This window comes from Choloepus didactylus, chromosome 4, assembly GCF_015220235.1.
Source record: "Choloepus didactylus isolate mChoDid1 chromosome 4, mChoDid1.pri, whole genome shotgun sequence".
NCBI lineage: Eukaryota > Metazoa > Chordata > Mammalia > Pilosa > Megalonychidae > Choloepus > Choloepus didactylus.
The window spans coordinates 118,907,139-118,933,805 of record NC_051310.1 but is presented as its reverse complement, the minus strand read 5'-3'; the positions used below and the strand labels follow the sequence as shown (position 1 = coordinate 118,933,805).

At 36.4% G+C, this 26,667-nt stretch overlaps 1 protein-coding gene across 3 annotated transcripts in view; it reads right to left on the bottom strand.

Moving 5' to 3' along the window:
* The window catches only part of ICE2 (interactor of little elongation complex ELL subunit 2), a 79,058-nt gene that overhangs the window by 29,245 nt on the left and 23,146 nt on the right, over positions 1–26,667 (bottom strand). For all 3 annotated transcript variants that reach the window (XM_037833804.1, XM_037833803.1, XM_037833805.1), the window contains 3 exons: positions 14,030–15,029; positions 11,180–11,355; positions 6,718–6,847 (listed from right to left, as the gene is read on the bottom strand). In XM_037833804.1, coding sequence (XP_037689732.1) covers positions 6,718–6,847; positions 11,180–11,355; positions 14,030–15,029 — 1,306 coding nt within the window. The remainder of the gene's footprint in view (positions 1–6,717; positions 6,848–11,179; positions 11,356–14,029; positions 15,030–26,667) is intronic.

The window sequence follows — 26,667 nt, the reverse complement described above, 5'->3', positions numbered from 1 at the left end:
ATACTCACACACACTCCTAATATAAGTGTAAACTGGTATAACTACTTTAGAAAACTTAGGAATTATCTGATGAAGTTGAACATATGCTTAACCTAGAACCCTGTAATTCCACACCTAGAGGTATGCCCAACAGAATAAATGCACACTGCACTAAAAGACATTTACAAAAATGTTCATAGCTGCATTAAAATGGAAACAACCCAAATGTGCTTCCAGAGTTAAATGAATTGTGGTCTTATCTTACAAAGGAATAGGTCAAAACAATAAAAATAAACAAACTACTATGCACAACATGGATAAATCTCATAAACAATGTTAAGTGAGAGAAGTCAGAAACAAAAGAATATTGCTTTATGATTCCATTTGTATATGGAGTTGGGAAAAAAAAACCTATTTTTTAGAAGGCAGAAGAGTAGTTACTGTTGGAGAAGGCTATTATGCTTGGGAAGTGTCACAGATAGGGATTCTGGGGCAGTGGTAGTTTTCTACTTGATCTTGGTTGCTAGCTATACCGGTGCTGGCTTTGTGATAATTCCTTATGGTGTACATTAATATTTTTTTCACTTTTTTGGATGTGTTATACTGAAATTAAAAATGGGAGAAAAATATAGAATTAAACATGGTGCATTTTATAACTGACAATATTTTAGAATGGAAGAGTACTATATATATATTTCTTTTTTAAATTATGCATAAGTACTAAGAAGTAATTCCTAAGTCATAAAGATGACCTATTCATACCTTAATCTAAATTCTAGGTTGACAGTTATTTTTTTCTCAGCACAAAAACATACAAAGGAATTATTCCATTGTCTTGTGGGACCTATTATCACCAATGAGAAGTCTACCTTCGGGGCAATACATCATATAATAATTGTAATAAAAAGGATTTGTACATACAATCCCTGAGGTAGACTGGAAAAGTATTATTATATCCATTATAGAAATGAAAAAACTGAGGCCTAGGAAGTTTATAATTTACCCAAAGTATAAAAAAAAATCAGTAAGTATAAACTATAAAGAACTCATACACATACCTTCTGGCTCCCACATTCAGCATGATTTCCATTATTCCATTATGGTGGAAAAACATGGGCTGTGGAGCCAGAAAGATATGGATAGAAATTTTGGATATCCCACATACTGTGTGAAATAGAGCAACAAACTAAGCCTCAGTTTCCTCCTCTGTAAAACAAAAACATCACTTATTTTACAGAGTAGTAGACTAGGAATAATGGATATAGTCCTTGGCTCACAGCAGGTACTCCATTAGTAACATTCTTTATTATTCTTTCTGAGTGTGTGTGTAGATATATAATCATATTATATATAAAATTATATATCTACATAATTTTAAATAGCTTCTAGGAATGACTTTGGAGCATTTCAAGTGTATCATATAATCTATAATTTGGTTTGTGAGTAGTCTAAACAAAATGAACCAAAAGAAGAAAATAAAAATCCCAACAGTTTCATATGAGCTGTACCTTGGGAGGCTGAGGAGGAGAAGAGAAGGGATTGGACAGCAAACTAGACAGACAGATTACAAAGAAAGTTAAAGAACAAATCATTTGACAAGAAAATACTTGACTGCTTTCAAGTACATCCTGTAACTCATACCAAGGAAGGTATCATATAGGTAAAAATAATTTTCAATTAGCCTATTATTTGGATGTTAAAGGGCACTAAGTGCTTCTGAAGTGAGACTTCATAGGTATTTTACAGACTGTGCCGGTTTGAGTGTATTGTGTCCCCCAAATGCCATTATCTTTGTGTCTTGTGTGGGGCAGAAGTTTTGGTAATGGTTGGATTTGCTTGGAATGTGCCCCACCCAGCTGTGGGCAATGATTCTGATGAGATGTTCTCATGGAGGCGTGGCCCCGCCCATTCAGGGTGGGCCCTTATCTGTGGAGCTATATAAATGAGCTGAGTCGGGGGGAAGAAAGAGAGGGCAGCTGGGAGTGATGTTTTGAAGAGAAGCAAGCTTGCTAGAAAGGAACGTCCTGGGAGAAAGCCGTTTTGAGGCCGGAGCTTTGGAGCAGACGCCAGCTGCCTTCCTAGCTAACAGAGGTTTTCCGGACACCACTGGCCATCCTCCGGTGAAGGTACCCGATTGCTGAGGTGTTACCTTGGACGCTTTGTGGCCTTAAGACTGTAACTGTGTAGTGAAATAAACCCCCGTTTTATAAAAGCCTATCCATCTCTGGTGTTTTGCATTCTCCAGCATTAGCAAACTAGGACAGATTTTGGTACCGGAAGTGGGGTGCTTTTGCTGCTGTGTTTGCAAATACCAAACATGTTGGAACGGCTTTTTAAATGGATAATGGGGAGTTTCTGGAAGAATTGTGAGGAGCTTGATAGAAAAGGCCTAAACTGCTTTAAAGAGACTGTTTATGGAAATATGGACTCTAAAGATACTTCTCATGAGGCCTTGAACAGAAATGATGAATATGTTGTTGTAAACTGGAAGAAAGGCGATCCTTGTTTTAAAGTGGCAGAGAATTTGGCAAAATTGAGTCCTGGTGTCAGATGGAAGGAAGAATTTAAAAGTGACAACCTGGAGTACTTAGCTGAGGAGATCTCCAAACTACGTGTGGAGGACGTAACCTGGCTTCTCCTTGCAGCTTATAGTAAAATGCGAGCAGAAAGAGATAAACTTAGAACTGAACTCTTGGGTTCAAAGAGACCAGAAGCTGAAAATTACGAGCTTCCAGGGGGTGGAATCCCAGAAGCTACAGCCCAACGTGAGGATGTAACTGAACATGGAACCCAGCCGCCATTTCAGTACAAGCCAAGATTGGAGATGGAATTATCCAGAAAGGATTTGTGGAAACTCCTATTGTCTGATGGCTTTGACCCCTGCATGCTTCATGCAAAGCCAACAGAATTTTTGCAAGATCTTTATAGACGGAGCCATTGCCGGTCTGGACTGGAGGAGACAGACAAGGAAAAAATTAAAGGAAAAATCTCTTCAAAGACAGAGCCATGGAGGTTGAGGTCTGGAGTCAAGAGGTTTAGGGCGGGGAGAGCGGAGCAGCCCACACGCATGGAAAGGGTGAGTTTGCCCTGGAGGTCGAGGGCGGGCTTTCCGCCTCGATGCTCTGGAAGAGTTTTGCCACCTCAGGTCACAAAGAGGGTGGAGCACATTTCCAGGGAATTGGGGAGAGCCTGGCTGCCACCACACTGTTCTGAAGGGGTTGAGCGTGTGACCCGGAGATGGAAGGGAATCCGGGAGCTGCCCCGATGTTTGAGGAGGGTGGGGCCGAGAAGGTGGTCTCCCCAATGTGTGGAAATGTTGGAGCACTCACCTAAGTGTTTGGAGAGGAACGGGCTGCCGAAAAGGCCCTTGGGAAGGGTTAGGCTCCCACTCTCTCAAGCCCCAAGGATGCAACATTGTTCTGTAAATGACTCTCGGACTTTGAAATCTAATGGAGTTTGTCCTGTGGGTTTTAGGAACTGTTTTGCTCCTGTTAACCCTGTTTTCCTTACTGTTTCTCCTTATGGCAATGGAAATGTTTATCCTATGAATGTCTCTCCTTTGTATATTGGAAGCATATAACTTGTTCTAAGTTCACAAATCCACAGCTAGAGGGGAATTATGCCTTAGGACTGACCATGCCTAAATTGATTTTGATGAGATTTTGTGCTTAACTATTGTTACTGAAATGATTTAAGTTTTTGTGATATTGTGATGAAATGAATGTATTTTGTATTTGGAAAGATAATGTCATTTTGGGGTCCAGGGGGTGGGATGTGCCGGTTTGAGTGTATTGTGTCCCCCAAATGCCATTATCTTTGTGGTCTTGTGTGGGGCAGAAGTTTTGGTAATGGTTGGATTTGCTTGGAATGTGCCCCACCCAGCTGTGGGCAATGATTCTGATGAGATGTTCTCATGGAGGCGTGGCCCCGCCCATTCAGGGTGGGCCCTTATCTGTGGAGCTATATAAATGAGCTGAGTCGGGGGGAAGAAAGAGAGGGCAGCTGGGAGTGATGCTTTGAAGAGAAGCAAGCTTGCTAGAAAGGAACGTCCTGGGAGAAAGCCGTTTTGAGGCCGGAGCTTTGGAGCAGACGCCAGCTGCCTTCCTAGCTAACAGAGGTTTTCTGGACACCACTGGCCGTCCTCCGGTGAAGGTACCCGATTGCTGAGGTGTTACCTTGGACGCTTTGTGGCCTTAAGACTGTAACTGTGTAGTGAAATAAATCCCCGTTTTATAAAAGCTTATCCATCTCTGGTGTTTTGCATTCTCCAGCATTAGCAAACTAGGACACACACTTTTCCTTTAACTCTTCAATCCATGAAGACAGGCACCTAAACCACTATAAGTCTAAATTATTTTAGGTATAACTATAAAATAGACTATGTAATGAGTGACACATACCACTAACTTATTTTAATTAAATTCAGTCATTCAGGCAGATGCTACAATGATAAAATGATGGTTATTTTCTGGTTTATTTTTATTTTTATTTTTATTTTTATTTTTTAATCCTATTTCCAAAAAGTAAGTACAATAAAAACTTACTTAGAAGCCCTTTGTCCTCTACTCCCTTCCTGGTGCAACATTTTTCTTAAATTGAAAGGGTAATATAACAACATTTAAACAAACCCCAAACTCATTCATTCTTTTAAAATGGCTTTATAAAATGTACCCCTCTTCAGCAAATATACCCTCCATAAATACAACCTACATTTTTTGCAAATGTAACAATATAATATACTTAAGATTTTATGAAAAAGTTGTCATAGAAACAAAATACACCTTCACATTACATGTAAATCAGTGGCTCAAAAATGGATAGGATTCACTGAGGAAAACTAACACATAGGGCAATGTAATAATTGCAATAAAAAGTATTTATGACTTCTATTTTTTAATTGTGATATATGAACAACACAAAAATTCCCATTTTTAACCATTTTTAATTATATACTTCAGTGCTATTTATTACATTCACAATTGTTGAGCAACCATCACCACCATCTCTAATCAAGACTTTTTTATAACCCCAAACAGAAACTCTGTATCTACTAAGCAATAATTCCCCATTTCCTCCTCCCCCCAGTCCCTGGTAACCTCTAATCTACTTTCTGTCTTTTTTAATTTGCTCATTTTAGATACCTTGTTTAAGTGGAATCATACAGTATCTGTCCTCTTGTGTCTGGCTTAACTTAATATAAAACTTTAAAGCTTCATCCATGTATCAGAACTTCATTCCTTTTTATGGCTGAATAATATTCCATTGTATGTATATACCATATTTTGATTATTCATTCATCTGTCAAGGGACACTTGAATTGTTTCCACCTTTTGGATATTGTGAATAATGCTGCTATGAACATTGGTATACAAGTATTTGTGTCCCTGCTTTCAATTTTTTTGGGTATGAACCTACAATTACCAATGACTTTTAAGAACAGTTTAGATGAAGCATGCCATACAATTGCTGGTAGTTTTTATCAGTTAAACCACAAATTAAAAACAAAAAAACCCAAAAACTTTAAAATGTATAGTCACAGGTCTCCATTGTCTGTCAGTACATATTTATCTGCTAAGTTTCTGTTTGATCCTTTCTTAAAATGGATGTGATTGGCAACTGCTTTCAAGTAGCTTGCATGAAGACTGTTGACATGTTTGCCAGCAAGAGTTCTTTTGCAGGAACACTGAAATTGTGATTACTGGTTGAAAACTACAAATAATTTCTGGAAGACTATATGAAAGGGTAGTGATTGCACCATTAGTCAATAGTTTAACCACTCCCTTTTTTGGGATAAGCAGACTGAGCAGATACATTATCTTACTAGTACCCTCATAAAGTATGAAGACAAAATACTGATTAACTAAAATAGGGAAAATAATTTTTAAGCAAAACTTTTTTTTTTTTTTGATTAAGCAGGAAAAACACACCCACAGCATTTATTATATACAAGGAATTATGCTAAGCACTATAAGAATACAGTTTCACCAGACACTGACCCCAAACTGCACATTAACAGGAAGATGGGATAGGTGTAACAAAAACAAAGTAGAAAGAAACAAGTCACAAAGGAAGTAAAGAACAATGAATTGAGAGATCAAAAGAAGGAAATGACTTCATAAAGTGTAAGCTTGAGATGGTTGGAACCAACAGGGATATATGATGAAGTGAGATGTCTGGGATTAGGCAATCACGGAGGGAAACAGTAACAGTAATGATGAACAATAATCCATCACATGAGGTAGGTTAGGTGTAAATGGACCCAGCTGATGTAAATTAAACCCTTCCCACTCTCCCAAAAACAAATGAAAAACAAAGTAAAAACCACTTAATCAAGTTAATATTTGACATTTTAAAAACAATGTCATAATTTTAACATTTCAAAATATATTTAAATTAAATAGTAATTTAAAAAGAAGTTTGTTAGAAAACATATTTGTATTTTTAGTAAATATATACTTATAATTTAAATAAAATTTAAAAAATAAAATGATTATGGTGACATTTATATATAACTAAACAGATTTGGAAAATAAGAGAAATTAAAACATTTCATATCACTAACCCTACCCCTGCCATTTACTATTGGAGTAAGAATGGTTTAATAGAAAAGAATGTGATTAACACAATCAGAAAATTAAAAATACAAAAGTACAGAATGGAACTGTTTACAATGGAGTTAAAAAAGTAGGCATTTACAAGGAAATTAAAAATGAGAACAAAGCCTCTTGTAAAACTTACCAACATAAAATGAGCAGTTGGAATGCAATAAACTTTCAGTCCATAAGCGACAAAGTTCACTTTCAGTCAGAGCTTCAACTCCATAACAAGCTTGATACTCCACTTTTGGCAATACATAAACTGGAAATTGCTGCAATGCAAGGTTATACTTTTCAAAGCTCCACTAATTTACTATTAAAAGCAAATACATTTTGTCTATATAGTGCTTTGCAGCTCTCAAAATGCTTTTGTGTAATCTTATTTCATCTTTTCAAATAGAGTAGGTATCAGACACGGTGGATACACTTGACTCTGCAAGACAGTAGACCCCTTGGTAGATATGAGCAAGAGGTGGATTGGATAAAAGAGATCTCCTCCTCACCCCCCTCCCTCCAACCAAAACCAACATACCTCTACACATATGCATATACTGTATTTCTGTGAGGAAATGGGACTGACAGTAGAATCTTACAGAACACAGGCTTATGATACATAATTATCCAAAGGTTCAAAGCTAGATGCTGGAAGCCATGACTGTAATATATACTAATAATTCGCAAGAGAATAACAAAGGCAAGAATCCAGGTTTTTGAATCTTTAAAGCATTAATCACATTGTCTCAGGGCTCAAATACTCTGAACAACTTGTTTTCATTCCATGAAAGTTATGAGCCTTAATATCTGCATTAACCCCCAGTGAATGTCACTATCTTTATTAATAAAAAGGTTTTCTTCCAGACACTAAGTATCTGACAAATTATCCATTCAGTTTACTGGACAAAAGGAGGATATGTAAGGAAATTTATCTCTGTCTCTATGAAATAATATAATGTTAGCTATGTTCACTGTGCTCATGCTACCTCATTTTTGCCAAAGAAAATTCTACTCTCAATAGGAGTCTCTCCTTCCAGCTGTGGAAAGAGAAACACATGATTTAAAGAATTTACTCAAAGTGATATGACTAATTAGTACTTTCAAAAATTATCCCAAGGTATCTAAATTCATATATATTTGAAAATATTTCATCAATATTTCTGAATTCCTGATATTCACAAAGTAACAAACTTAGAGGGCTTGGTGCAATGGTGGTGGTAAGAAAAATTCAAATCCAGTAAAATTTCTGTTATCAATAGCAAGTGAGGTTCATAAAATTACCTTTGAACCCTAAGCAGTGCTTCTTAAATTTCAGTGTGTGGATGAATCACCTGGTCATCTTGGTAAAGCACAGATTCTGCAGTGTAGCTCAAAATTTTGCATTTTTAACAAACTGCTGTTAGAGGGATCATACTTTAGGCCCTAGAATGTCTTCTGAATTTAAAAATAAAATTGTGATTATGGTAATTTTATTGTTAAAAGCTTTTGACTATATAATTCTTCAGAAACTGGTAATCTGCATATGATTTAGAGTCTTTTAGAACTTGAAAGCAAACAGGAGCCACAGATAAAAGAAAAAATTGAAGACACAGAAGGTTAAGAAACTTGCTCAATACAGCTGGTTACAAAAGAGTTGGGAAAAGAATAAGTGATAAAGAAGATCCCCTTTCTGGATCATGAATGGACAACAGTTATTTTTAGTTTTCTTTTAAAAATTAAAGAATATAAAATACTTCTGAAAAGAAAATACTTTGGAGGATTTTCTTTGATTATTCTGCCCTACGTATAAAAACAAGCCCGGAATCTGGTTTTAATTTCTAGGTGTATTCTACTGCCATCTCCAGGAAGCCATGGAAAAGAAGAGTGACTATTTTATCTTTCCTTAGTATTCCAAAATCAAAGTAAAATTTCAAATACACTTAAAAAGTTTTCATGCTACAAGAATCAATTTTATTATCTCCTCTTTCTCTTGATCAGTAGCTCCTATTCTCTCCAAGTGAACGTTTTCTTGGTTCTCTATTTCCAATTTTTCACATAAATCTTTTAAACTTTTACATACATTTCTAAACAGATGTTACATAGCTAGTATCCTCTCAATGATCCCATACATTTCTAAATAGATGTTACATAGCTAGTAACCTCTCATTGATCCCATTATATACTTCCTATTCTTTCCTAATACTTAGCATCTTCAGGATCCCTTTCTCTGGCCCTAGAAGGCCAATATATATTTTTAAATAATTGGATCTAAAGGTTTGAACCATTTTAGAATACAGCATTTGAGAAACTTAGTTAACTGAGACAGACAATCACAGGTAATACCAAATCATCCATAGTTACTCAGTCTGGAATTTATAATTAATCCTCTTTTATTTCATTCCATCATTTGACGCTGGATGCTGTTTTAAGTTCTCTTATGAAGCGCAACTCTCATGTATCAAGAAGAAGCTTTTGTTAAGGAAGGGTAAATGATATTGGAAATTAAAATCTCAACCAGTATAATAAAAGAATTGAACAACAAAGGAAAAACAAAAGAGAGATGAGGTTGAGTATTGGATCAGAGGCTGAAGAGAATTTTAAGCATTCTAAAGCTCTACCTGAAAAAGTTGATTTTTATTATTAATGGGTATACTTTCTTACCTAATTAAGAGTTTAAATAGTACCCACTTGAAAATTTCTCAGACTAGTGCCTCAGCCTCCCTAAAGTTCTCTTCTTTAACATTACTCCCTTTCCCGCCTCCTCAATTTTTCTTTTACTAATATCTATTTATTGAGTTTCTGTGGTATAAAATATTTGGGAGAAACAGAGATGAACAGGACATTATTCCAAGGGGCTTACATTCTACCAAGGGATTTAAACCATGTGTACTAAACTATTACATATAATGACAGGTACAATATGACTAGCATTCACTGACAAATTTTATTCTGGGTTTGGCACAGTAAAAAAATATAAGGCACATATTTAGATATTTTTGGGTGTTTGACTTTTATCAATTAACAAGTTGTCTCTTTTAAGAATTAAATCAGTCTTCAAGATTTCCCTGGACTATTCTCACTTAAGAGATAACAGTCATCAACAATTTCTAAATTCTGGAACCTGACAAATAAATACAATGCATATGGGCTCACAGGGCAGGAAGTGAAAGAAATAAGGTTACCCTGAAGTGAATCAGAGAGATAGCAAGTAAGAATTAAAAAAATAAAACCCCAAAAATACAATCCATAGCACTGAGGCTATATTATTCAAGATGTTCATGCTTATGACCATTAAATTTACTACAGTTGAATAAGGATGAGGCAGGAAAAATTAGTAAATAAAGTAAAATCTTTTAATAGAGGGAATATTAGTATTTTCCCAGGAGGAGACCAATGGTATCAAACCTATAGCAGTCATTCATTAACTTTCTCTTGTAAAAAGCATCCCTCCATACATTTAGTCCAAAACCACTTGCTTTCTAATATTTCAAGTTTGAACCAATGATGAAAATCAAATCATGAGAATTAGGAATTTCATAATTTAAGAATTTAATAATTTATTCATAATCTTCTTTCTATTTAACAAAGGACAATATATCATCAAGTGGAAGATATACCAACTGCTTGGACTCTGATGGCAAAGTGTATGTCCCAGATCTGGATGGGTTAGCCTTAGGGTTTTTCATGATAGTCTGATAATAGCAGCTTGGAGAGGCTGACATTTATATTTTTTTCTCTTATTCTTGAATAGGATAAAGTATAGTCAGAGAATTGATCCACATGGTCAAAGCTAGAATATCACTATTCTTGATTCATCTAAACCCTAGTCCAAAACTCACTGACATTCTCATGTAGTCACTGATGATTCTTATTGGGTGGTGGGTTGGAGAGCAAGAAACAGACATGGGAACTTAAGAAGTTCTAAGTGTATTATGACAAATGCACCCAAAGGAAAAATTTTTCTAAAAAAAATTAAATAAAGAATCTTCAATATTTCTTACATAATTACTTAAAATATAGAAGCTCCTCTTTATTTATCAGAATTCTGTGGTCATAAACAAAACTTTGAACTAATCTCAAACATGAAAATTTCTAAATTTCTAAAAATGAAAAACAGCTTTAATTGTTGAAAGAACCAATTACTGAAATTGTGGCAAAAACTTTTTTAACTGAGGAAAACATTTATAATAAGCAGCAAAAGAAACAAAGGAGAAAAAGCAAAATATTTGGTCTTCTAGCCATTCGGGAAAGACTTTTTAGATATATGTGAAAGCCCATCTTTGAAAACTTGGACTTCTAAAATGAGTGAAAAAGTAAGAGAAAAAGAGGCTTATTTGGAAATCCAAATACACTGAAAAAGCAGAAATATGTGCCAATCTAGGTCAAATCCACAATGGTGCAATTTCTTCACAAAGTTTATGTTTCATGCAAGAATGTTACAGGCATTCATGACTATCATATGTAATTAAACAACTCCCCTTAGTAAAACTGATCTCAGTATTTTACTTACAAACTTCAACCTGAAAAACTACAAGTATGATCAACCAGTTAAAATTAAACTTCCTAAAATGGCATATTTTCTGATTATCTACTTACATTACCACATCCTAACTCCCCAAATAAGAACTTACTCTTCTGATTTTCTTCCGTTTTTTAGAACGTGGTCTTGTCTCTATCCTCTGGACGCTGCAACGCACGAGCAACAACAGATCCTGCAGGCTAAATAACTTATAAACAAAATTTCCTTCTTGAGGAGCTAGATATTCCGATGTATCTTCAACATGGTCCTGAAGTTCATATGGCAATCCTTTAAAAATAGTAATTGTATTTTCTCATTTGCTTTTAAAAAATGCTATCTACTTATCTATCATAACCAAGGTAAAACAATTCTATCATCTATTGATGGGTTAGTCATAGAAAAATCTACATTGTATCCCTTATCAACATTAACTTCCTACTTCCTCTTCCTAGTTGACCCTCACATTATCAACAATTTCTATTTACTTTTTACTGGAATTTAGCAAGTACTCCAATCAAAACTTTCAAGCTGTCAGGCTTTTAACTATGACTTTCACCAACTCCAGGTAAAGTATAAGTTAGTGAGATAGCATATCAAGTGAGAAGAAAAAAAAGAGTTCAAAACATAAAGTTGGAGATGGGACAAGATGGCAGCATAGAGAAGTGTAGAATTTAGTTAGTCCTCTGGAGCAACTAGTAAATAGCTAGGAACAACTAGTAAATAGTCTGGAACAACTATTGGGGGACATCCATGACTGGACACACATCGTACACCAGTCTGGAATGGGTGGAAGCCTGAGATCGCAGCATAGAACTGTAAGCAAAGCTCCCCAAACTGTGGAGCTGGCGCCCCTCCCCCTATGGCACAACAGGCTTAGCTGTTAACACTTCCCTGTGGAAAAAAGAAGCAGGCTACATGAAGTGAGGGAAAGTAACTCAACCAGGCTCAAACTGCTGTTTTAATTAACAAATTTGGACTACTGAACCCACAAGCACAGATAAACCCGAAGCAAGCAGGAAAGGAACCCTGAGGTTGCTCCTGGCAGAAAGGAGGTGGGGCTGACTGAAAAAAAAAAAATAAATAAAAACAGAGGCTTTTGGAGATGGCTGAGCTTAGAATACTGGAAAACGGCTGTGTCCCAAGAAAAGGGGCACAGACAAATGGGTACCAACACCAGTCAACTGGTGAAACTGGAGGGTTGGGAACTCACCCTAAAAAGGGGCTTTCTCTCTTTTTCCTTTTTTTTCCCCCTCCCATTCCAAGTAGCTCATTAGGGAAAGCCTCGGGCATTTTCAATTGTCAGCCCTGATCCAGCCAAGGGTGGAGTTAAGACAGTCAGAGAGAAAAAGGAATTCAAGTGTAGGAAATAACTCCCTAAAGGGTGTATCTTCCCTAAGAAAAGAGGGGTGGGGCCCAGCTCAAGTGCTGCCTTCTCTCAGAGAATTCAGACACCAGGATCTGGGGGAAAAAAGGAAAAAAAAAAGAACCAGAAACAGATGAAACTTGGCTTCTGACACCCTCAGCCCCTGGCTTGGACAGTTCCACCGAGAATTAAATGCACCACACCTCTTTATGCTGGTGGGGAGCTGAGGGCTGACAAGCTCCACCTGCTGGGCAGGATAGGAAAAGCATAGACTCTAGAGGCCTCCAGGAAAGTCGGACAATCTTCTGGGTCACATCCGCAGGGAAACCTGACACTGATTACACCCTCCTCCTGAGACCTGGGCCTGTCTGGTCTGGGAAATCTGATTGGGGTAATCCACAAAACCAGATGCTCAGACAACAAGAAATTATGGGTCATATTAGGAAAAACAAAGACATGGTACAGTCAAAGGAACAAACTTACACTTCAAAAGAGATACAGGAGTTGAAACAAATAATTAAAGATCTTCAAACAAATATGCTAAATCAATTCAAAAATCAAATCAACAAGATTTGGGAAGATATGGCAAAAGAGATGAAGGATATAAAGACATTAGGCAAACATAAGAAAGAACTCAAAAGTTTGAAAAAACAATTGGCAGAACTTATGGGAATAAAAGGCACAATACAAGAGAAGAAAAACACAATGGAGACATAAACAGCAGATTTGAAGAGGCAGAAGAAAGGATTCATGAATTGGAGGACAGGACATCTGAAATCCTACACACAAAAGGACAGGGAAAAGAATGGAAAAATATGAGCAGTGTCTCAGGGAACTGAATGACAACATGAAGCACATGAATATACATGTCATAGGTGTCTCAGAAGGAGAAAAGAAGGGAAAAAGGGTAGAAACAACAATGAAGGAAATAATCACCGAAAATTTCCCATCTCTTATGAAAGACATAAAATTACAGATCCAAGAAGTGCAGCATGCCCTAAACAGAACAGATCCAAATAGATGTATGCCAAGACACTTAATAATCAGATTATCAAATGTCAAAGAGAAAGAGAGAATTCTGAAACAGCAAAGCTCCCTTGAGGGACTTGGGGAAAATGTGGAAATATTAAATTTCCCTACCTGGGGGATTAATGATATTCTCACAAGCATTGGGGGCTACCAATTTAAAAGGCCAAACTTTCGATCTTGAGACTTGCCCTTATGAAGTTTGTTACTGCAAAGGAGAGGCTAAGCCTACTTAAAATTGTGCCTACGAATCACCCCCAGAGAACCTCCTTTTTTGCTCAGATGTGGACTCTCTCTCTAAGCCAACTCTGCAGGTAAACTCACTGCCCTCCCCCCTACATGGGACATGATTCCCAGGGGTGTAAATCTCCCTGGCAACATGGGACATGACTCGTGTAGATGAGCTTGGCCCTGCATCCTGGGATTGAGAAAACCTTCTTGGACCAAAAAGGGGAAGAGAAATGAAACAAAATAAAGTTTCAGTGGCTAAGAGATTTCAATGGAGTCAAGAGGTCACTCTGGAGAACAGGCAAAATAGGCAATATAAAAAGTTCCTTAAAAATATTTACTTACGTCCTTTTGGTTTCTGAAACGCAGTAGGCCATACAAACTTTGGCCAACTTGAGGCATCTGAAGGAGTAGTGGATTGCTCAGAAGTGGGAGGTTGTTTAGAATTTTCTAAATTCATTAAGGGCAATTCAGGCACTTTTTTGGAAATTGGCTTTAAGAGTTCATCCTGCATTTTCAAAATTTCTCCAACTGGATCAAATTTTTTATATACTCTTTTGATAGGCTTTTTTAAAACACATGACTCTTCAGGACAACAAGTAGTATTAGTCTGGTTTTCTACAGAAGCCTGGCCTGAGGAAGAATTTGGGCTAGCTAGTTTAGAACTTAAATTAGAACACACAACAGCTGTCTTTCCATTACCATTATTTTTACACTCTGTATCAATGATTAAACAGTCTTCATCTGTATCACTATGGCAAAGAATTACATCTTCAGCTTTAGCTGCTTCTGATATAACAGTCTTTTCCTTTGAATTGTCTGTGTTCCATAGAATATTTGTTCTTTCATCAGCATATACTTTATCAGTAGCCATATCATTTTTATTGGAGGTTTCAATTTCCTGTGCCTTAATACCTTCCAACTGTAAAGCAGCAGAAGTGTTCAATTCACTACCTTGCAACAAAGACTTGTCAGAATTTGATGCCTTATCACTACATGGTACAAATCCCTGATCATCTTTCTTTTTGAATTCTTCAGGGCCTCCATCTATACCAGTCACCAGCTGTTTCTCCTTTTGCAGTTGTTCCATCAGAATCTGAGATAAACTTCTAGAATTAGCAGAAATGTCTGATGCAGTTGGTGCCATGGGTGTAGCTGCAACTTTGGAGGTTATGGGAGTATCTGCCATGTCGGGTACTGTGGAAGTACTTGCTGGACTTGGTGACTTTGATGATTTGGTGGTGCTTACTCCAAAAGTTTCAAGTTCTGTGACGTCATCATCAAAATCCAGATCCAAATTTTCAAGAGTCTCAATTCTTCGGCATTCATTAACTTCATAAGACACCTGAAGAAAATATATTGGTAAAATATTAGAAAAATTCCACACCACCACTCATCCATCTACTAATGTCCCCACCCCTTATACAGTTTAAGGCTCTTTAAAAGTAGAACGGAAAGTCTAATAGCTTACATAAGTGAATATCATTATTTGTAGGAAATGTACATGGAGGTATAATGTATTCAAGGAATATGATATGTACAACCTGCTCTCAAATGTTCAGGAAATAAATAGGTAATAGAATGATATGGCAAAGGTGGCAAGATGTTAAAATAGGTGGATCTTGGTACCTGGGAGTGGAGTAGGGTATGTTGGTGTTCTCTGTATGGGATTTGTATTATTTTTGCAAATGTCCTGTAGGTTTGAAAATATTTCAAAATAAAAAGTTAAAAAAATTCCAATGACTTTGAAACGTTCTTGCTTAAGATGACAACAAACTATTAGCAACTACTGTATTTAACTTAACCTTTCCATTGAAATGTTCATGAAAACACAGACAAATTTGCCAAGTAGTAATAAATAGCACAATAAACAGAATACCTGTGAACTACCACATCCTAGTAGGAATTTCCACTAATTGAAAACTAGACAGGACCACAAAGAGGAAATGTAGGACAAACATGAAGGCAGTCGATTTCCGCCCACATCCACTCTTGCAGAGACCCTAGGCCTCACAGGAACTGAAGGAGGAACGCCTCTTTGCTGCTGTAAGGAAGCTGCTTTCTAATGTAATCAAGGAATTGTCACCTGACTCTTGCTCATCCCTATCATGGATCTGACTTACCACATCTACTCAAGGAAAACAACTTTCAGTAATATCAGATGGGTCAGAAATGGCCAAGAAGTGGTTTACTGTATTCTGGAATTATACTGAGGTTGTTTGTAGTTATTCATATCCTGTTTTAGTAATGGAAGAACTACAGATAGCTTTAATTTATTCAGGAATAAATTCTCCCCTCCCCAAGTAGACAAAGAAGCAGTAGCAGATCTCTCCTCAATCTGGTAGAGACAGTTTAGATAAATACCATGGAAATTTGGTTGCAGACTATGTACCCACACTAGCTTTATAGTTCAGGATTTAAGAGAAAGAGTCTTAACAGTAATCAGGTAGACAGAAGGATCATTTACTACCTACATATAAGTTATTTAACTTTTTTAACCTCCATATCTCACCTCTAAAATAAAGTCAATAGTGTTCTTGGATTTGTTCTAAGGATAAGTGAGAAATTGCATATAAGTCCCTAGTGCAGTACCTGGCACAGTGATTAGCCTCCCAATAAACGGCAGCTTATACTAAAATAAAAGGACTACCATTTTAGTTAACAAGCAAACTTAAACTATATGTTGTTTGTATGAGGCATTCCTACATAAAAGACTTCAAAAAGGTAAAAACAAAACAATGGGACACAACACCAAGAAACAAAAAGAGGAAGAATAATAACATCAGTGTCAAAGCAGAATTCAATTCAAAAAGCAGGAAATTGGACAAGGAGGAATGCTATGTTGAAAAAAAGATGAAATCCATGATGAATAGATACTGGTTGTGAATTGTGACATGCCAAATAAAATAAATACATATAGTCATAATTAAAAAAGAAACACAATTGTATTAGGTCAATGACACTGTCTAAATAAATAGTAAAGATAAATAGGGATATAGAAGGTATGACTAATATTAAATGACTGAAAAATATATATGAATGATTGAAAACATATATATAGGTCCCTCCAAAGAATCCAAGGGGTATTTAAAAAAGCGGACAACAATCTACAAAGAAAACCTCAATACGGCACAAAGCAGAAACTACTAAGGTCTTACTCTTTGTTTAAAAGGAAATAAAGTTAGAAATCATTAAGAAAAGTTAACACAAGCAACAGTAAACCTGAGCTGTTGGAGATTTTAAAAGACTCCAAATTGTTAGATAAAAGAGAAAAACAAAATGATAATTACAGGATATTTGGAAAACGACAAAACTTAGAAAACTTGACAGTACAACTCATGAAATATGACTAAAACTATCTTCAGAAGTATCATTCATAGTCTTCTTAAGGAGGAAAATTATAATAATATGAAAAAATTTAATAAATATAATCCCCTAAATTAATGAGTTAAACAATTTTCTCATTCTCAGAAGAAAAGATAAATAGCTTATTTATTGGGGGAAAACCTCTGGAAAACCTAAACAAAGGAAAAAAAGAAAGAAAACACAAATACCCAAAATAAAGAACAATCAAAGGGACAGAAACAAAAGTTTTTTAAATAAGAGAAGACTATAAAATACCATGCAAATAAACTTTAAAATCTTGAAATGGGGAACAAATCCTGAGGCAATTAAATCTTTAGTTTCATGACAATAATCTTCAATAAACATGAAATTTCTGGTGAAATATGAATCATCAAAATTGACTAGAGTAGAAAATTAGACTATTCTGATAACAACTGTAGAAAAGAGGAGGAAGGAGGAAATCTGTCTAAAATACCCTAAAAAACGGCACTAGGTTCAGAAGTATTTATCAGTAAGTTCTTCTGAACAGCATACCACATGAAATCATGTCAAAACAAACTGAAAACTTCAGAAATTATTCTATGAGATAGCATAACTGTGACATCTACCTGACACAACGTGAAAAACAAAAAACAGGAACCTACAGACCAAACAGGTTTAATGTAAAAACCTCAAAAATACGCTAAAGAGTAAAATTAAGCAATGTATTTAAAAGTAACACACCATGTATAACTTTAGGATCACAAACATAGCTAAATGTCAGAAAACATAATAATACATCACATCAGTAAAAATAGCTAATACTTACCGAGGGAATATTATATATCAGACACTATTTTCAGCATGTATATGTATTAACTCATTTAAATTCTCAAAACAATTTAATAAGGAAGGTCCTTATGTTATTATCCACATTTTATACTTAGGAAACTGAGGCTGAGGGAGGTTAAGAAACTTGTCCGAGGTTACGCAGGTAGTGAAAAGTAGTGCCAGGATTTAAACCTAAACTATAGTTTGCCTCTACATAATGATGACAATAGAGCCCAAGAAGGCATTTATTCAAATTGAATACCCATTCCTGATTAATGAAACAAACCAACAAACTCTTTTAGTAAACTAGGATAAAGAACACTTCCTTAACGTTGATAAGAGAGTGATTTACTTACTCTAAAACACTAAAATCTTTGCCTATTAAAATCCAGTACAAGACATTCCTGTTCACTAACATCACCATTATTAATACTACTCTGGAAGTTCTAGACACCACACAAAAATATAAAGCAGAAAAGAGATAAATCTGTTGGAAAAAGAGATCATTATCAATAGTCGCAGGTTTTTTAACTCTAGAAAAATCAACCAACAAATTATTTGAATAAGAGTGTTCAGTAACTACACAGATTAAAAAATGAACAAAAATTCAGAGAAGCCTCCAAGGTGCTACACATCATTCAGCCCCCACTTCACTCCCTTATCTCTCTGATCACATCTTCTACTATTTGTTCATATCACTCTGTTTCAACCACAGTGGCTTCTTTACTATACCAGATAATCCAGGCACTGTTCCATTTTAGGATCTTTCCAATAGCTTTTCTTTCTGTCTAGAACGCTTTTACCTCTGCTCTGGTTTGCTAAAGCTGCCGTTATACAAAATACCAGAAATGGATTGGCTTTTATAAAGCCAATCTTTTATAAAGGGGATTTATTAGGTTACAAATTTATAGTTCTAAGGCCATAAAAGTGTCCAAACTAAGACATCAACAAGAGGATACTTTCACTGAACAAAGGTCGATGGTGTTGGGATACCTGTCAGCTGGGAAGGCACATGGCTGGTGTCTGCTGGTCCTTTGCTCCTGGGTTCTGGTTTCAAATGGCTTTATTCAAAATGTCTCTGCGCTTCTGTCTCTCTTAGCTTCTTTCTCTCAGCCTCTGTGCATCCTTGCTTGTTCTCCCAGGGCATTTCTAAGCATCTGGGGGTCCTCTCTTAGCTTCTCTGGGGCCAACTCTGGGCTTCATCTCTTAGCTTAGCATCTCCAAACATCCTCCTGTCTGCATCTCCCAGTGTCTACGAACATCTGGGTCTGTATGGGCTCTCAGCTTTCTTGAGGCAGGGTCACATCTCCATGGAAACAACCTAATCCAAGGGTCCCACCTATAATAAGTCTGTCCCCACAAGGTTGTATTAAAGAACAGAGTCTTTCCTGGGGTACGTAACAGTTTCAAACTGGTACAACCGCTGACGGCCAAATGGCTAACTGCCTTACTTCCTTCAAGTCTCTATTAAAATATCATCTTTTCCATGAGGTCTTTCCAGTCCCTATTCTAAACTGCATTTTATGTCTTTTTCTATTAGTCTAGTTTGTATCCTTGTGATTTAGATGTTTTTCCTGTATCAGCATATAGATGGGCTTTATTTTTTAATTGAATATGGCAACTGTCCTTTAATTGGAGTTTAGTCCATTTACATTTTATGCATTTACTAAAATTTGTTAGTTTAAATCTAAAATCTTAACTATTTATTTCGATCTGTTCCACCCCTACTGTACTCCTTTTTCTCTTCATTCTTACCTCCTTTCAGACTAAGAGAATGTTATCATTCCACTTACTCCCTTATTAATTTAGAAGTGATACACTCTTTATTTTATTGATTATCCTAGAAATAACTGCATGCATCCCTGAATATCAAAGGCTAATATTAATTAAAAGCTTTACCCTCTCTTACACAATACAAGAATCCTAATATCCTCGATCTCTATTTCCCCTTTTCTGACTGAATATGCTATTGTTTTATAATTTAATTATATGTGAGCATTTAAACTTTATAGGGCATTAACCCATGCTTTGTACAGTCAATATGTATTTGCTGTTCCTTTTCTAGTTCCACTAGGTGTGCTATTAGGTCTTTGACTTTAGCTCTTTCTTCTTTTTTAATGTAGGCAGTGAGGGAAGTAAATTTCCCCCTCAGCACTGTTTCTGCTGCATTCCTTAAGTTTTGATATGTTGTGTTCTCATTTTCATTTGTCTCGAGATATTTACTGCTTTCTCTTGCACTTTCTTTTTTGACCCATTAAATGTTTAAGAGCATGTTTTTTAACCTCCATATATTTGTGAATTTTCTAGTTCTCTGCCTGTTATTTATATCTAGCTTCATTTCATAATGATCAGAGGATGTGCTCTGTATAATTTCAATCTTTTTAAATTTATTAAGATCTGTTTTTTTGCCCCAGCATGTGATCTATCTTGGAGAATGATCCATGAGCACTTGAGAAGAATGTATATCCTACTGTTTGGTGGTACAATGTTCTATATATGTATGTTAGGTCTTGTTCGTTTATCATATTATTAAAGATCTCTGTTTCCTTATTGATCCTCTGTCTAGTTGTTCTTTCAGTAAGAGTAGTGTATTGAAGTCCCCAAACATTTTTGTGGAGACATCACCTTCTCCCTTTGATTTTGCCAGTGTCTGCCTCATGTATTTTGGGGTACCCTGCTTAGGTGCATAAATATTTATGTTTGTCATTTCTTCCTGGTGGATTGCCTCCTTTATTATTATAGCTACCCAGCTCTTTTTTGGTTACTGTTTGTATTTTTAACCTTTCACCTTCAAGCTATTTGTGTCCTTGGGTGTAAGGTGAGTCTTTTATAGACAGCATACAGATGGATCACTTTTTTTTATCCATTCTGCCAATCTTTGCCTTTTGATTGAGGAATTTAATCCATTAACATTCACCATTATTACTGTAAAGGCAGTACTTACGTCAACTATTTTATCCTTTGGTTTTTATGTTACTTCATATGTTTTGTCTCTGTTTTTCACCCTTTTAGTTACCCTTACCGATAATCTTCATTTCTACACTCTCCTCCAAGTTTCTCTCTCCTGTGTTTTCCTTTCAGCCTGCATAACTCCCTTTAGTATTTTTTGTGGGGCTGGCATCTTGTTGACAAATTCAGTTTCTGTTTGTCTGTGAATATTTTAAACTATCCCTTATTTATGAAGGACAGTTTTCCCAGACAAATACTGGCAGTTTTTCTCTTTCAGTATCTTAAATATATCATACCACTGCTTTCTTACCTCCACGGTTTCTGATGAGAAATCAGAAATTAATCTTATTACTGTTCCCTTGTATGTGACGATTTGCTCTTCTCTTGCTGCTTTCAGGATTCTTCCTTTATCTTTGGAATTTGACATTTTGATCAGAATGTGTCTTGGAGTAGGCATATCAGGATTTATTCTATTTGGACTATGTTGTGCTTCTTGAACATGTATATGTATATCTTTATAAGAGTTGGGAAAGTTTCAGTCATTGTTTCCTCAAATATTCTTTCTGCCCCTTTTCCATTCTCTTCCCCTTCTGGAACATCCATGATATGTATTTTTGTGTGCTTTGTGCTGTCATTCAATTCTCTGAGACCATGCTCAATTTTTTTCCATTTTCTCTAGCTGTTCTTCTGTCTGTGAGATTTCTATTATCCTTTCTTCTAGTTCACTGATTCTTCAGCCTGTTCAAATCTATTGTATGCCTCTAGTGTATTTTTAATCTCTTCTATTGTACCTTTCATTCCCATAAGTTGTCATTTTTCTATTCTTTCAAACTATTCTTTATGCTCACCCAGTGTCTTCTGAATATCCTTTATCTCTTTAGCCATATTTTCCTTCATTTCCTTGAACTGATATAGAAGATTTGTTTGAACATCTTTGATTACTTGTTCCAAATTCTGTGTCTCCTCCGAAGTTTTAATTTGTTACCTTGGGTCGTATCTTCCTGTTTCTTTATATGCCTTGTAATTTTTCCCCTGATGTCTAGGCATCTGATTATCCTGATGAGTTTACTCTGAAGATCAGTTTCTCTATCTTGCCTAGGGTTTTTTTGTTGATTGGCTTTGTATTGAGGCATCTCTTCAATACTTTGCTCAACTTATTTTAGACCTTCAGACTTAGAATCAGACTGATAAGACTTTTTCAGCTCTTCTTCATCTGATTCTTGCTCTAGGTATGCAGTACCATTTTTACAATTGTACTGTTTGTGCAACTGTTTCACTCCCATGGGAAAGCTTCCTTTCCTTTGTTCCTTCTCTGGGAATCTTGATGTGTTCTGTTTGTTTTACCTCTATTCCTTTTTTTTTTTTCTTTTTTTTCTTTTTTAACTCTCCTTTCATTGTCTCTAGCTGCTTTTGCCTAGAGGGCAGTCTGGGAGGAGGGTCACTACAGAGAGGACTTTCCAAATCAGTATTTCCCAGCCAAAACAGGGGCAGGGATCTGTGAAGGGGGTGCAGAGCAATTCCAAAAAGCCCTGAAGAGAGGGTCAGGAAAGATACCCAAAAGCTTTTCTGATGGCTCCCAAAAGCTGCACTTCCCAGGCCTGCCAAGCAGATGGTGCTCTTTAGTAAACTTTTCCCCACAGCCCTACATAGGTTCTGCTTCTTTGAATTTGCACTGCCTTCTCTCTTGTTGGGGGTGGGGTTGAAACAATGGCATGGCTGTCCCTGTCCAGGGTGGACTCAAAGAGTTGGGACACAGTGATCTAAACTCACCCATGAAGAGCTGTGATCAGTTCTCAATCTTGACAACCCTGTTCTTGGGAAAGAGGGCTTCTACATCCTTCTCTGTCCACAGGAGCAAGCTAGGAACCAGACCCCAGGTGGCTATCCTCAAGAGTGGGAGATGGATGCCAGTGATCATTATGGGGGGTTTACTCAGTTCTCTACTGCATTGTCTCAGGTTCTTCGTCCTGCTCTTCCCTGGCCATACAATGCGTCCCTAGGCTCTGTAATCCCAGAACAGTTGTTTCAGACCGTTTCTACCAGTCCACTAGCTGTTTTTGGCGGAGCAAGGAACACTGCAGCCCCCTACTCCGCCATCTTCCCTGGAAGTTCTTAACACATTAGTTTTTTTTCTGTTTTGTAGGCATCTCTTTGTAGCTTGCCTTTACTTACAATAGGAAGGTTATGGCAATTAAATTCTCTTTTTTCCTACAACATCTCTGTAAGTGCTTCCATCAATGATCCTATTCTGTTGGTCATGTTGAAATGAGAAGGGTTTTTCTGCTTCTTTGGGAGAAGGGTCCTGTGTGGGGGTAGGCCAGGATAGCTTTCCTAGCTTCTTGGCTCTACGTTCACTCTTCATAATTACCACAAAGTGTGCATCTATGCATGTAGGTTTGTGCATGTACTAGATCTTCAGTACTTTCTGAGATCTGTTTCCTCCACCCCACCCACAGTTATCTGAAAATTTCTCTTTTATTTACCCTTAATGTCCCAGTTCCACTCAATTTGGATTTTATAGCCAGTGATCTCTCCTTAGTGAGGACTCTGATTTGGAGAGAACTTTGGCTGGCTAGTTTCTAGAGTTCTTAAGACCAGGTTATCTCAGTACTTAGCCTTCTAAGTTCTCCTCCATTCACCTACACATAAGAGCCTATTCACATTATTTTCACTTTTGTTCTTCCTTCTTGCATTTCACCATCATCCTTCCAGCTGGGATTATTTTCCTTGCGCGTGATTTGCTGATGGCAAACAGAGTTTTTAAATCCGAAAATATCTTTATTTCATTTTTATTCTTGAAGGATATTTTCACTGGTTATAGAATTTTAGTAAGTGGGTTATTTTCTCTTAGCAGACAGATATTTTCCAAAATCTCCTGGTTTCCATTGTTGGTGCTGAAAATCATGTCAGTCTAGCTCTCCTTTCTTTAAAAATAATCCACTTTTTTTTTTTTTTTTAAACTGGCTGCTTTTAATATTTTTTTACTTAGTCTCTAAGTATTGGTTCTGTCCCATTAGCTCTCTCATGCTTAGCCTTCTAGGTCAAACTACACATATGTTAGACATTGTCACTATATCCTCTATACTTTTTGCCCTATTCTACACATTTTTCATCCTTTTGTATGTCTGTGCTTCATAATCGATAGTCTTCTTAGACTTGTTTTCCAGTTTACTGATCTCTCTTTGGCTTTATCTAATGTGCCAATACCACCAGTTATAGAATTGTTACTTGTATTTACTGTACTTTTTCATTTTTCAAATTGCTATTTGGTTCATTTTCAAACATGCTACCTCTTTTTAAAATTTCTAGTTCCTCCTACATTTTCAAGCAAGGATTTAATTTCCTGGAATGTTGTATAATTAAACAGTTGGTTTACAGCAATCAGTGATAATTCTAGGAGTCTCAGTGGGTCTTCCTTTGTCATTGTATTGATGATTCTTGCTCACAGTATCTTGTCTCCTCCCATGTCAGTTATGTTTAAATGTTTTCTGGATACTGTATTTATTATTGTAGAAATAATCTGAAGCTCAAAATGACATATTTTCTAAGAAGTATTTTCATCTGCTATTTTTTCACATTGCAATTTTGTTTATTATACTCTATTTGCGGTCATTATTCATTTATATATGTCAAACATATTTACTTTTAGTTGTTGTTATTGTTGATGTTGCCATCAATTTCCATTCCTATGTCTATGACTATATCTCTATAGGGGATAATTTCATTTCTCTTTGAAGAAATCACTTTAAAATTCTGTCACAGGCAGAATGATGGTCACCCAAAGATGTCCACATTCTAGACCCCAGAACCCATGAATGTGTTTTGTTTTAAGGCAAAGAGAAATTACATTTGCAGATGAAATTAATGTTGCTAATCAGCTGACCACATAAAACAGAGTGATTATCCTAGATTATGTGGGTGTTCTGAAAGTAATCACCAAAGTCCTTAAAAGTTGAAACAGGAGGCAGATGAGTTCCTTTCAGAGTGAAACAATGTGCAAAAGACTCACCTACCCATTGCTGGCTTTGAAGATGGAGGCTTGTTTTGAAGAAGAATGTTGGCTCTGAAGATGAAGAGTAAATTCCTACAGGAAGCAATTAATGCAAGCACCCCCAGAATCTGGAAAAGGCTTGGTAAGAGATTCTCCCCAAGTGCCTCCAGAAAGGAATGTATCTTTTTTGACATGTTCATTTTAACCCAGGGAGACCTCATCACTCTTCTGACCTGCAGAAGTTCAATTGTGAAGGGGATTATCCACTTGTAAGATGTAGCGCTATTGTCTTCTGGCTTCCATTGAGTCTGACAGAGCAGAAGGCTCCTAAACCAGGATATTAATGGGTGATTTTATATCTAATGACATTGGGGCTGCCTGTGCTGCTCCTCATGGGTGGCAGGCCTAGGCTTCAGAGCCTTTCAGGATTTCTCTGTTGCCTCTATACTGTGAGCAGGTATCCTGGGCAAAGCTGTAAAGTTACTCACTACCAGTATAGCATCTTCAAGCCTGAATTCTTTTCATTTGCTTTTGCTAGTTGTCTGGAGATATCAGCAATTCAAGAGCATCTTAATCCAAGTTCAGAGCCTGAGAACACAGGCTATAATCTATGAGAAAACTCAACTTACTTTTGGTTCCTCTCATTCCTGGGGTGCAGCCCACCGGGATCCAAGCCCTTGGTAGAAAAGTGAACTCTGACTTTTGTCTCTGTAGCCCTGTGCTGTTACCAAAAGCACAGTTCATTTTCCTAGGTGCCTCTTCAGAATTGGCAAATATCATCCAGGGCAAAAATGAACTTGAGGGCTTACCTCCCTAGATTCCTATCTTTTCTAGGATCTCAGCCCTGTAATTCTTTTGTCTTATTAGCTCTTTGATGCTTTTAGGAAAGAAATTTTTATATTTTGTCCAGTTATCTTAAGCAGTCATCAGTAATGAGGGAGGTCCAAATTATCTAGTCTGCCATTAATGAAAGAGGTCACTCTGCCACTTCTTATCCCTCTTAACCTACTTCATGTTTCTTCAAAGCACTTGTTACTTCCTGACATTTATCTCACCCCAGTGTAAGCTGCAGGTAGATTCAAAAGCAAAATATAAAAGAAAAACACTTTTAAAAAGTTAGAAGTACTTTATGGCTTTATGACATACCTATCATTAAAATATTAAAAAGCAAACAGCAAAGAGAAAAACATAAAACAAATAGAAAGACAAAAGACTAATATCCTTAAAATAGTATTAGTTCTTAAGAATAAATAAGAAAAGCATTTTTACAATTTATTTTCTAATTTTGGGTTTCCTCCCTCACTATTCAAGACTTTTCATATTTCCTGTTCTCTGAAAGTCCTTCTTGATGATGAATCTAAAACAGCACTATCCCCATCCATCTCCCTATTTCTCCTTTACCCATTCTGTTTTTCTCCAGTGTATAACTCCCTGTGTTTTTTGTGATTGTTTTATTAATCATCTGTACTCTTCCCCACTAACATAAACACCAAAAGAAAAGAGATTTTGTTTTTATTCACTGCTGTATCCTCAGTGCCTAGAACAGTATCTGCTCAATAAATACGAATGTAATGACTGAATAAAATTTTCTAAAAACAGAAAGTCTTATTTTAATAACCATGGAAAAAATACCTAAAAACCCACAAAACAATAAAAGCTAATATTTATGGAGTGCCAAGTACGGCTCTAAATGTATTAACTTATCTAATCCCAAAACAATCCTATGAGTTGGGTACTACTATGAGCAAACTAGACACAGAGAATTATATAACTTGCCCAATATCACATTGTTGATTTTGCACCAAACCGAACTCATCTCTTCCTTTTACTACTAAACACTTTTGAATATGAATAAGACAAATTATATGAAACCTCATATTAACCACCA